The sequence below is a fragment of the Schistosoma mansoni genome, chromosome W (assembly GCF_000237925.1).
Source record: "Schistosoma mansoni strain Puerto Rico chromosome W, complete genome".
Taxonomy (NCBI): Eukaryota; Metazoa; Platyhelminthes; class Trematoda; order Strigeidida; family Schistosomatidae; genus Schistosoma; species Schistosoma mansoni.
Window position 1 is genome coordinate 16,001,426 of NC_031502.1, and position 13,941 is coordinate 16,015,366.

General features: G+C 39.0%; 1 protein-coding gene across 1 annotated transcript in view; it reads left to right on the plus strand.

Moving 5' to 3' along the window:
* Nucleotides 1–8,260: 8,260 nt before the first annotated feature.
* The window catches only part of Smp_171930 (hypothetical protein), a gene marked incomplete at both ends in the record, with an annotated part of 22,926 nt that continues 17,245 nt past the window's right edge, over nt 8,261–13,941 (plus strand). Inside the window, one exon of the mRNA XM_018788747.1 lies at nt 8,261–8,326. Coding sequence (XP_018654259.1) covers nt 8,261–8,326 — 66 coding nt within the window. The remainder of the gene's footprint in view (nt 8,327–13,941) is intronic.

The window sequence follows — 13,941 nt, forward strand, 5'->3', positions numbered from 1 at the left end:
ACGATTGTTGGCCTGCGATAAGTATAACGGTGTTCTAACATTTGGCGGAGGGTGAAGATGTGATCAATGCATCCTCGACCAGAACGAAAACCAGCCTGCTCCTCGCGAGTCAATCGTTCTCGGGTTTTAAACAACCTACGAAGAATGATAGAAGCCAATAGTTTGGACGCAATCGAAAGTAGACTTATCCCCCGATAGTTATTGCAGGAACAACGTGAACCCTTTTTAAAGATAGGGACGACTATTGACTCATTCCAAGATGTTGGAACACTTTCTTGCTCCCAAACCTTTCCAAACAACACAGTCAATTCCTTAGTCAGAAAGTCACCACCATCTTTAAAAAGAGCCGGAGGTAAGTCATCTGGGCCTGGTGATTTGTAACGTTTCAAGAGTTGGAGTTCCTTGCGGACTTCCGCCTCGTTTGGTGGATCAGTCGTCACCGGCCATGGGGGGCAGGACAAACTGGTTGATGTTGCCGGAGCAGCAGGCCAGTTGAACTGCCCTTCGAAAAATTCCGCCCATCGTCCAAGACGTCGACAGATGTTAGTGATTGGCATCCCGTCATCCTCGTAGATTGTTTCACTCACACCAGACTTCTTGCTGCCAGTGGCTCGGATGAGTTGGAAGAGCTTCCGGCAGTTACCAGATACAGCTGCTGCTTCCATCTCATTAGCACGCTCCGACCACCAGGCTTCCCGGTCCTTACGCAAGCTTTGCCCGATTTCATTACGTAACAGCCTTCGTTTGTGGTCAAACTCACGGTCACCTGGAGTAGACCGACGGGGAGTTGGAAAACCCTGATTCCAAACCAATGGTGCACATGGGCTCCAGTATCCTGAGGGAACAAATGGCGTACGAATCAATCGTTGATCACTGGCTACCATGGGACTGCATCTCCTCACGATGCTCCACTGCCTTGTGTATCAGACCTTTAGGTCAAAGGCTCGAGGCGTGGCCCCCTAAGAAAACCACGTGCTTCAGTTTGGGTACCTGTGCAGTATCACAGCCCTCATACAAATCAAATGAGATTTGTGAGGTGCATATTTATCTGGTGCTTTTTTGGACCAATATGTGTTTAAATAAATAAATAAAAACATATTTGGTGAATGGAAGCATTTATCGGCGACTTTCAGGTTCCAGACCATTCAGATCATTTATGCAGGTCAATGTGAAGCTTTACACTATCACCTTCATTCTTTTATCCCTCTCTATATCTTGACACCGTCAGCATATAATTAAACCGGTGATAATAGGAGACTGGAAAGGTCATTCACATACAGGAAGAACAACAATGGCCCCAAAACTGTACACTGAAGAACTTGGCTAAGCACAGTTTCCCAGTCAGACGACTTGGAGTTCACACGTACTCCTTGTTGACACCCAACTAAGAAATCCTTTATCCACATAATTAATTTGCCTTCAATCCCGATATTACCTAACTTAAATAACAGCCGGCAGTGAGAAACTTTATCAAAAGCCTTACTGAAGTCAATGTAAGTTACATCAATGGGCAACTTTTGATCTTTAAGGGCACATCAACTTTAACGAGCTATAAGTCACTTTGTGAGACACAACCTGTTCTAAAGTCATGCTACTTTCTGGAAAGAACCCGATTTTCGTCGAGATACTTAAACAACTTCCTAATAATCTTTAAATTTAAAAAACCACGATGGTTAGGCTTACCAGTCGATGGTTCTCAGGTTTGTGTCTCGTATTTGGTTTGAAGACAGGACTCACTATAGCATTCCCCCAGTCTTTCAGTAATCTACCTTGGGTTACAGGCAGATTGAAACATATGTTTAAAGGATTTGCGGTAAAAGTTATTAGTTCCTTTAGGTTGCATTTCATTGGGTCTCATGGGTTTACCTATATCAAGCTTATTTAGCAGACCAAAGACATCGAGTTCTTCAACTGTCACAATGTCCGGAGTGTGTATAGAGGGAGAGATTTGTATGAATCGAAGGGGAGGACATCTCTCCGATATATGCATTGCTAAAGTAATTTGAGAATACCTGAGCACTAACATAATCGTCCTGTGCTAATGATGTAGTACTATTATCTCCACATAATGGTGCCCCTTCTCCTAGCCCATTGGTTTATTTATGAATATAAGCGTCTAGGGTATTCTATAGACTCCTTAACAAGCTTTTCACAGTCTTCTAGACTTGCGGAGGGTCGAAGCACATGTATTTTGAGCTTCCTGATATTGAGGTTTTGTCTCGTCGGTACTCAGTAACCTAAATCTCTCTTGCGCTTATTTTCCCTTACAGAGAGGGGTGTGAACCTCCTTAATGAACAACGGTGGGGAGTTTTTAGGACTCCTTGGTGTGGTCGAATGAATATGCGATGCAGTAGATTCTATGTATAAATTTCTGCATGCATTTCGAGCCGTCTCAAAGGAGGATTTTGGTTCTATCGTCCAATCTACTGAGAATGCTGAGTGTATAATTTCTTGAATATTTGCCTTTTAAATGTTTGAAATGTGTTGGACTGGCACATTGTTGTTGACAACGATATGAAATCAAGGAATAAAACTGCAAGGTCGCTTACCTAAGGGTCACATACAATCGAGATTTGTGATATCATCCTTATAATGGTTTAATATGAGATCTAGTAAAGATGATTTTAAGTCTGAGTCGTATCCAGTGGTTTCTTTCACGTGTTGCTCTAGGCCACATGTAATAACCGCATCAACTAGCCTTTGACAGGAAGAATTTTTTGACGACTCAGTTCTCAGATTTTTCCAGCCTATCGTAGGTGCATTAAAGTCTCCTAAGGCCAAACATTGACCGCCTAATGACTAAGTGTCAGAATCATCAGGCAAGACTTCACTCACCTTAAAGTTCGAACTGTGGTTGACCAAACCAATCAGCAGCTCTCATCATTTGTATTTCAAGAGGCAACTAATTCCCACGTCCCATTTTTATGGGATGTTATCAATAACGGTAAACGGGATAGTATTCCTAATGAATAGATCTACTCCTCCTCGTTTGGGCTTCTGGATTCTGTCGGCTGTTACCAATGTGAGAATTTCAAAACCAAGTTCCCTACCATCTACAGACTGAGTCAGCCAAGTTTCTGTGACAGCGATTATGTCCGGCTTGGAAGAGTCTGTCTGTAAACTTAGATCCGGTAGGCCGTTGAGCAAGATACAGGTATTTGCGTAACATATCTGAAAACCACTTAAATGGCTTCATGATGCGTCTAAAGTGGCTTCGTCATCAAACTAGATCTATATGAAACTGATAACTTGACTAATGAAAAGAAAAAATATTTCTTGTTCTAAAGAGTTAGGCAACGTAACATAAAAGCATGTTATACAAGTGAGCACTTGGATATACTTCGCTTTTAAGGTAACGCACAAGCCCCATATATTCTCCCTGAAACCTACTAGAAAGGTTTGGTCTCTTGGAACACTGTGGCTAGCCTGTAACCAGGAAAATATTGCGTGAGCTCTTCAATTTGTTACAGTGAGAACTGGACTATTCATGAGTGAGTTATATCAGCATTTAACTTATTTACACTCGAAGGCATTTGGAATATTAAATGGACCTTCCAGTAGTTTCTGAGACTTTCAGTAAAAACATATCCCTACCTGTAAAGAAAAAGGAACAAGTGCCCTGGTAGCCAATTGCAAAGTAACGTTGCAAAGTTATTACCCGGGTTAAAAACAATATCCAATATCCTTGCAACAAGTTTGTAATTGCCGATAGATTTCTTAGAGCTCGATTTTTGTTACTCTTTTTCGATTCCAGACCTTTTTTCAGTTTTCGCTAGCAAGAATAAGAGGTCAATCGATCTATATTAGTCCTTGAAATATAACATCGCGTACAGGTCTCCAAGTGTTTATTTATCTAGAAAGAGTATAACAGAAGACTTACAGTTTACAAGCCATTTACACAAAATCGAAATAAAGGGGATGGAGGGTTGTGCCTTGAACAACTCCACTTCTTACAGATTCCCACGCTGATAAAGCAATATATATTTGCACCCATTGCCTCCGGCAATTAAGAAAGTCACTTATCCAGTTTATGGTTTCATAATGGATCCCAAAACCCTCCATTTTTATTCTAAGACCCGAGTGAGAAATCTTATAAGAATTTTACTAGGATCCATGGAAGTTGGACTTGCAGGAATATTTCTATCACTTGCTGCAGACCGATCTGTCTCAATAAGCAGATTGTCATCATGAAAGGCCTTTCCTAAAACCATATTGTTTCTTGAATAAAAGACTGTGCCCTTTCACATAGTTTAAAATAGCCATCTGAATGACCTTCTTTCCTATTCTGATAACTACACTGCTTAGGCTAACGGGACGATAGATACTAAGTCTCTGTTCTCTGTTTTATAAACCGGACTGATAATTACGCTTTTCTAGTCTCTTGGTAGTTTGGACTGCCGCAAAGACATATCAAACATTATGGTCAGAAATTAGACACCAACATCTTCTAAAGCTTCCGTAGTCATATGATAAATATCGTTAGGACTACTGGACTTGTCCGGTCTGGGATGTTCAATTCATAAGACAGTTTCTCAATAACCACGAGATCCATCAACAAGCCGCTATTATTACAACTGGATACATACTGCTGAGGAGTCCCATATTGGAATGAAACGGTCTTCCAGTGCTTCTAGGTCTTCAGTGGTGGTCTAACATTGATTGATTCATGGTCTCAACCATAAGTAGTTGTTGATCTATCACAATCGTTTGTAGAAAACAGTCTACTAAAATCTCCTGACAAAGCTTCAGCTCTTGCAACATCATTCATTAATATATTCAAGGGATTTTCTCATATTAAAAGTGGTGAAACTTCACTTTTCTGAATTTGCCTACTTATTTGATTTGAAATTCAAGCCTTACTTATCAAAGCCTTTCAAGTGTTCCTAGTGGTACAATAATTGGGTCTATACTTTTCAGAGCCTACAGAGATAAAAACACTCCAATGGCCTTTCCTTCGTAAAAGAAGTTCTTCGACCTCGTTGTTTAACCATGCTGAGTAGTTATTGGGTCTATGTGGTGCTGAGCATGGTATAAATGTGGGCGTGACTAAATTAAGTGTACCTCTGAATACGGGTCATACTTCTGTAGTGGTATTGATTCTAACCACATGACCCTCAAAAATGAACGTGAGATAACTGCGAAAATTCATATATAACACTTAACACTGAGAGAAGGTCAGTGATGATGATCGCGGTAACAATCAATCAAAATGGTATTACTCGGTCATGCAGGCGCAGTCAAATAACCTCCCATTTATTGTATCAAACATTTCTCTCTTCCCAGATGAAATGAGTTCTTCAGAAGTGCTAGATGTTATCTTACTGATTTTCGCGAGAGAACGAGTCATTGTAGACAATGATATGACATCCACGTAAGATCCTATAGATTAGTTAGTCACTTGGTGGAATATCTACGATTAAAGTAGTAGTATTATTAACGAAGTAGACCATTATTATACTCTTCCACAATTGATGAGCTAGTGCTTGCTGCTCATTTCGTTGTTGCAATACATTTCAGTTCGGTTTTCGTGTTTTGCTGTAAACGGATTTGAACGACGAGTAATCTGATTGCATATTATATCACAAGCTCCGAACATGAGTGGCAAAACTGTATGATTCCCATTTCCTAATAATGGAAGGATATTTGGATAAACAATATACTTGGTCACACGAGTCGTTACTAAGTTCAACAAAGGTCTTTGGTTAGGACAGAAAAGCTCGGATTCGGATATTCTGTACTAAAGCATCCTACATTACTGTCGTCCGGAGCCTACTATCGAAAGGGTTTTTTGATTCTACGGTAGCCATCTCTGTCTAGTTAATATTAGGTGCATTAAAATCTCTTTATATCAGAAATCTGTTTATTTCATTTCATTGGTGGATGTGCTCTTAAATCAAGTCATCAATTCACTAGAGTGAAATACAATATACGACACCAAGTGCAAGTGTGTGACCTTTAAAAGTGAGTTCACAGTCAACTACTTGACAAATTTCGCCAACATGAGATTCACATAAAGGAGGCGTGTTTATATTGTTGTCTATCCATGTAAGTACTCCAACCCATTCCATACATCTATTTCTTTAACTCTTTACGTAGTTGTATACCAATAATTCTGGAGTGACGTCAAAGCCATAGACTAGCCAAGTTTCTGGCACAGCTACGACGGGTGGTTTTTATTCGTCTACTAATACTCCAAGTTAGTGGAATTCGTTTAATAGACTGTGAACACTTGTATAAAACTCCTTAGGAAAAAAGCTTATCCATAAAAACCTTAGTAGTATTTGCTCCCGAGACCTTAATACTCAAAAAATCACTATTTTGGAATTTTCTTCATCATTTTGTCGACGTGCTTATAGTTTGGCTAGTGACGCTTTCCTTTTTATTCAGCTTTCTGGATTCACCTCAAGTCTCACTCAGAAGTCGGGGTCATCTTGACTTTGAGTACTAGTTAACGAAATCCCTCGTTTATCTTCTAATTCTAGGATTACCTCAAGCAATCTATATGGTGGAGGTTTGACATTTACTTTGGTCCTTCTACCTATTCTTATTAATTATTTTGTCTAAACTTACGTAGAATCATCCGTAAGATGTTAAGAATAAATGCTCCAGCCCTTCCTGAATTCTGCAAGTATCTAATTTTCGGATCACAGTTATTCTGATTTTACCTAATTGTTTTCAATGATGTTTGATGAGACCAGGATTTTCTCAGCCACACTAGGGTCAAGTATGGTCCTAATTTGGGACTTTGGAGGTGTATTCTGTGACTCAGAATGGAAGTTCACCAGAGACGTTGAAATCAAAGGGACACTGGTCGTGGTTTTAATGTACGATGGGTACTAGTTTTTCTATTCGACAGAACTGATTCAAATAAGTTTGGTTATAGCAACCATCTTACAATCATTTTCGATTGTAGTCAATTTTGGTTAAGCCTTTTTTATTAACTTAACAGACATCGTCATTTGTATGGTAACAATTTGCATATTCTTTGCACTGTTATACAACTAGAGCACATGACACTAGCCAAAATGTTAACTGCTTAAATAGCATTCGATGACTCATACTCCTCCTCATATATGTATGCAAGCAAATACTATTATCAGCCTTTGTTTTGTTTTCTGTGCCCTTATTAAATTTAACTATAAATTGCCTATATAATTGCTTGCCATTCCTCCTTCTCTTGTTCGCTTGTTCACTCGCTCGCTTGCTGCTCGCTCGCTTGTTGATATTCGCTCAGGTGCTGTTAGCTTTCTGACCTGAGTTATTCGACAATAAACTGTAGTTGCTGCTTTCCTCTGTCTTCTGATTTTATGCACCGTTAAGATAAAATTATGACGGTTATCAAGGTGGACGATTAACGAAGCGCGGCATTACACGGTAGTCATTTAGGAGTTTGTGTATCCTGTAGTCCGAGTGTGTGCGTTTGTCTCAGGCCCGTGTGGTCCTTGAAATTCGACACCATCACACAGTCATAGAGATGACTGCATTGTTTTAATATGAAAAATAAAGATAAAAATCGAACGCTTAGATAAGATGACTGTTTCAAATAATAAATAAGTTAATTAGTTGGTATTACCGATAGTGTAGGAAGACCAAATTTTTACAATAAAATAGGGAAAAGAGGTGATAATAAGCGAGGTAGGAAAAATGCGAAAGAATGTTCTAATGATAACAGTGATTAGCTTACGAGAAATATATCTGGTACACTAGTCCAAATCGAATATGGTAATCCACGTATGAGTACGAAATCGCCAGGCCTCCTCCTGAAGCTATCCACTGTTGGTGTGTGATCACTTTGGCTGGGAGTACATTTCAAATGGAAGCCACTCTATGTTCGCAAGATTCATATTTTCGCCCTTTTCGGTAATTGGTCTACGAGATTTACGTCTCTTTTTATGGCAGGATGTACAATAACTTTGCGGACTTCGAAGGGATGCTGCGGGTTTGTTTTAAAGTTTCAGAAACAATCCACTTACGATTGCACAGGGTTCAGTCTGCCACAGATGATTCAAATTACTTACAATAATATTGGAGGTAATAGAAGGACCTCTCAGTAACTGAATGAGAGAATACATTTGCTGAAAACAATATTCTCCGTGAAGCTCATAGTCAGTTTAGGAAATTCAGGTCTTGCATATCCAATCTTCTTAAAGCACGAGGCAGCTGCATAATTTTCTGAAACGACTTCATTTTCTTTTCCTTGAATTTTCGAAGGTTTTTGGAGCGGTAGTGAACACAATATTTGTGGTGAGGATAAGGAAGATGGGTTTCACAGATCCACCTCTTTCCTGCATGCCAAACTACCCGAGACAACGCAAAGATATGGAGGTTCGTGAATAACGAAATGGATTCACTTGGGCTTCTGAAACACTTCATAAAAATAGGAGAAAAGGCAGTGTGTACTTTGTTAGAACTTAAACTGTCAAAATGTTACTTCATTAACATTCAGACCCACGAAACGCAAACAACTTAAAACACCTACGAAAATTCACTAACAGTTTTCTGGAAGGTGATCTATCTAGGACTGTCAGTCAAAAACAACTGAAAATCAGATCAAATTACATTGGGAACGCAGCTAAAGCGAAAGCGTGCGTTTTATAACAGTGATATAATGTTCATCCGGTATTTGCGCTACGTAATAATTGTATAATGTCACAGTGATTACGAAGTAAAATTAAGTATTTGGAAAATGGATAGTTCTAATATTCAAAGTAATTTTTGGTAAAACAAGCAGTTGCTACATCGCAAAACAAAAAACCAACAAAACATCTTGAATAATGGCCATTATCATAATAACTATTCAAGAATCAAGAGACCGATAATGAGAATATGTGGAAATACGAAAATGTAAGACATTAGAATTAATAATTTCGTATATGCATAAAGGTATAACTGTATATTAGAGTAAAGCCTGGTGAGGATCTAATATAAAACAGCACAGTTCGCTTATATATGTTGTTCCGTTAGAAAATTGTTAGAATATTTTTGGAACAAATGGTTTGTTCAAAGCTCAGATAAAACCCACTCCTATACCAATAGCCAATGTAGCAAAGGGGCTTGTACATACTTCTTTTGGATGCGGAAGCTAGGTTTTTGAAAAGGAATTCCGTTAGGTTCGGCGATATTCAACAGAATAACTAGTAAACCATGTGGTGAATGTGGTGGAATATGGTGGATAACCTTATGAGCTTTATCCGAGTCAAAATGATGACTTGTATCCTCAATCTGATGTATTGTCCTTGCGTGCCAATATTCCGCTACCGAAACGGTGGGTCATATTCGCATTGAACTACTAGAGAGGCATGCAAAAACCTTTATTCTCGTATCTTCAGCAAAACATTTAGTTCCTAGGTGTGCATTGAATGTTTACACTCTGTTCAACAAGGAATACTGAGGAAAGTTGGTTGGTGCGGCCATGTGACTACTATTAGTACCTCTCCTGGAAGACGCTTTTCTTACAGAACTGCATAATGAAAGATACAATTGGTTATCTAATAATAATAATAATAATAATAATAATTTATTCTCAAATAACAGTTTGTTACATGAGGCATGCCGGTTTACAGGCAAGATCAAATTGTTAACAGAAGTTACAATTTTCACCGTAGAAAATTACTCAGCTGGGTCGATATTTTATAAGATATAAATGTAAATGGATTTCGTAAGAAACATGTCAATATCACACTTGGCGCACTTTATGAAGGTAGCGTTGCAACATACAGCTTATGGTCGAGAACAGATACATGCGAAGTTGAGGGCTTTTAGAAGCTTCGACCTTATATCTCTCCGGAATATCTGAGGCTTTAATAACGGTGTAGGACGAAGTCACCCGTGCCATATCTGTTTTCGGTGGGGTATCTCCAGGGGTCTGAAAATGGTGTAAGAAAAAGGAAGGATGAAAGCATAGTACACAATATTCATGGAGGAATAGTTAAGGTATAACCATTTAGTCTATTTGTCTGTTACTGAAGTACTTATTAGACAAGAGCATACTAATGTATTAAAGAAAAATAAGTGTGAACAAGGTATGAATGGATAAGGAACTGTATAAATGAAGGTAGTTCAAAAAGAAGTATGGAATTATGTGTAGTTATAAAATAAAGTGCTGAAAACAGTATTTCGATACAAATGGCTGTCTCCTTTTTTTTCGAAGCTATTTGAAATCTTTTTCTTGTCTTTAGATTTTATAGGGTAAGGTGGAGTGGGCTTCGTTTATAGACAATTGTCTAGCTTGCTTGTAATAGGATTACTCGGTAGGAAATGGAGCCAATTCAGCGTTCTAAACACGATTTAAAAAAGGTATCTTGCATAAATAAGTTTGCATCAATACCGTTGCTTCATGACATCCCACTTGACATAAGGAGCCGTAATTTAACATGTTCTGCCCTACAGACACCAGTAATTTCCCCTTAATGTCACGGGAGGTCAATAGTTACGCTAGAACGATTGTGTATAGATCCAAATGAAAACACATGTTCTTGATATCTCCTAACTGACCCCTTAGTCCACTTACGTTGCTATACAGGTACTTGAAGGTGTGTTCCATCAACTGCTGCTCCTCTACAACAGCATCCGTCTTTTGTTTTTCAAGCAAATTGTTGTCTGTAGTGTGCTGGCTAGCTCTGCGCAGATTGATCGCTATTAGTTTCTCTCCTGTTCAGAGTGTTTTATTTGGGGGTCTGTAGTGTCCACGTTCTGTATTATGGATTGCTGATGAATTTCAATTGACACCAAAGTGTGTTTTATTAGACTTTTCTGCTGTAGCCTTACCGATCTGGTCAACCTGATGTGACTGTATCGATCGTTTATAAAGCTATATAAGGCCTAAAGTGCCTAGGTTAAACTCTCTCGGTTTCTAAATTTCCGGGAAAAAGGATACGGAAAACCAATAGTCTTGAGGAGTAACAGACGAGTTACTCTGGACACACTATTTGTGGTAGGGGTGTAAAGACCCACGCTACGTGATAGCCAGCGCCACTGTTGCATGTAGTGTTCGTGGGCTTCATCTCGGCTACTATCTATTAACTTAGGCACTCCGTAAACCATCATCCCTGTTGGTCCTTGAGTGTCTGCTCAAACTATAGTGACATCTCTGACGACCATGACTGGTCGTGTCTAACTCCGATTCGAGAGGATTGCTCAATTGATGATCTCTTCAAGATGTCAGTAAAACTTCTTCTGTAACGTGTGCTGAATTTAAAATTACTATGAATGAATGGTATCTATCTCTTGCCATGTTCTGGCTCTTGTAAAGGGGGCATTGTTTGGCTGAAGCGATCCCTCTTCATAGCATTGCACGGTATTCGTCTCACTGTTCTTTATTAAGGGCTGCTCTAATTTCCCATAAGGTACTCTCCGACACTAGAACACTAGATGAAATCTAAGAGTTTTATCAAGCGTTTCTGTTCCCTAGTTTTAGTCTTCGCGAGCTATCTTTTTTCCACGCTCGGTCGTGTCTTATTACTGTTAACTGATACGGTGGTATTTTCAAACAAGTGGTAGTTTCATTAATGTCTTAGCTCAGTTTGTTGCTCTTATGGTCGCGTGTTTGGTTGTGCTTGTGTTGGACAAAATGAGTGCACTAATGAAGTTCGAGACTACTGTTTTCAATGTAGTCATTTGCTAGTTACCTCCATACATCTTTTCGAAATTAAGAGAAGACATACCAAAATCACTGGCAAGAGTGAACAAACATGAACCCAAAGCACTTCTCCTGTACTGAGGTATCACAAAGAGCATGAATCTTGCTACTACAGAAATTATTTTGAAATCCTGAGTCGCTCGTGTCACACTCCTATGTGTCCTCTATTCCCGGTAGGTTTCAGTACCGGGAGTCCAGAATGTCTTTTCCAGACATATTTTGTTCACTGGATTTAATCGTAGGAATCTGGGTATGAGTATGTGTTGGGATCATCCTGAAAATTTCTTGCAGTAGACGTGACAAGCTTAGGAAACACAAAGAAGCATTTCATCCAATCAGCATTTGATTAGAAGTTTTGCTAGAAACATCACGAAAATAAAAAGTCACATGTAGAGGTTCTGATAAGCTGATTATTACACTGATACTATGTTTAGTAGCATTCCAGAAGTTACAGGAAAACCCAATCACTTTTAAAATACTATAAAACCCTGTATTTTCTGTACATAAATGAACCTGTGCAGTTAAGTGCTTCTCGTATATTTTGCGCCTTTTCCCTCGTGTTGAAGTCGCTGTATAGTTCTAGCTTGAAGGTTACGAGACTAACTTAGGATCTGAGTATAGCGTTCAATAAACAAGAATTATAAGCATGATCCTAATTATTTAGTTGGAAGCTTGGTTTTTTGTCGAACAACCCGTGTCGCACACGACGTAAACCAGCCACTGGTGTTCAAGACGAAAGACACCAGTCCATGGTTGAGTATATTGTAATGCCTCCCTTAAAACAAAGAGACGTGTAGTTAAATCGGTTGAACTGACTGATGAATAGAAGTGCAAATTCACCTTAGTGGGAAAAATCCCGAGTACCAAAGTTTACCTTCCTAAAATCTGTCCCCAAGTGCCATCATCCACTCTTCACAAGGTCAGCCTGAAGAGATTTATATCTCTCTCAAGAAAACAGGGTTGAACAAACTCCAGTGTCCCGAGAATTCGATAGATGTAGGTTCGACATGAAGTCGGAATGAGCACATTGTACAGCAGATCTGGTTGCCTTCGATAGCCGTCATAATTAGTGCATTCTCCATAGGATCTCCCTGATGGTTCCATCTACTATCCAATACCAACGATATCTGCTGACGTAAGCTGTGCCTCGTCAAGGTTACTGCCTCAATTTGATTTAGTTAAAATTTTGAAATTTAGGGCTACTGTACGGCGAGACTGTCTTATTGATTGACTCATTTTGAATTGTGCATAAATATATCCCAAATGTGACCAATAATCGGTTTGCTGTTGGGAAAGTGTACTGTTTCAGACAGCTGACTGCTAACTCTGGAGCTAAGGACTAGCAACTGAAAGTTAGATAATCCGGTATCGGTGGCTGTCTATTCGCACTCTCTGCGGCTTGCTTCCGTTGCATCAAAAAGTCCAGCGCTTCTGATGGCACTTATGGGTTGTTTATAGAGCCATCATTTTAGCAAGGTGTCTGTTACAAAATAAACTAGTCTTTGGAATATGGAAATTAGTACGCATACATGAGAATGTTAACAATGCTATTAGAACTCTAATGTCGAATGTATGGGTCGCCGCTTTTCGAAGAAGGATTGATGGTTGATATTTAGTGCAAGTAAAGTTCATGGCTGCTTACATTAAGAAGTAACACGGTAAGCGCATAATCCGCGTGTTAAAAAACTAATTTTCACACATTACTTTTTACGTCTTGACAGTGTTATCCAGATAACCATTTTAACGCACTTTAGTAAATACAAATACAAATCTTTCCAAATATCTGAGGCTTTAATTAGGAGGGGGGTGGAAAAAGTCATATGGTCCACACACGTTTTGTTTTGGTGTATCGCAAGGGCACTGAAGGGGAGAATGTAAAATAGTAGAAAGAAGAGCAAAACAGAGATTGTTCGTAATTGATGGGTTCGAGTCACTTGTGATGGAAAAATTTAAACATGGTCACTTGAAATTGTTTTCCTTTATCTGACCTACTGTTGCTCAAGTGTATTTAGACAAGTTAGAGTATATAAGCTGAAAGTATTCTAACAAATCGATATAGCTTTATCCAAGGTTCTAGAACTGTATGAATGGAGGATATTCAGAAGAACTAAAGACTTAGGTTTATATAAATCTCTAAAATAAAAAGGAAAGTGTCAAAATAAACAAAAGACATGTTGATGATCTTTTCATAACAATTACTACTATTGGTAAGCAAAGATGGATGGTAGCTAGCAGCGTAATCCAGGACGTGCGTTTCGTCTTATTTGGGACTTGTCAGCTGGATGTACCTGTATCTCAGAGT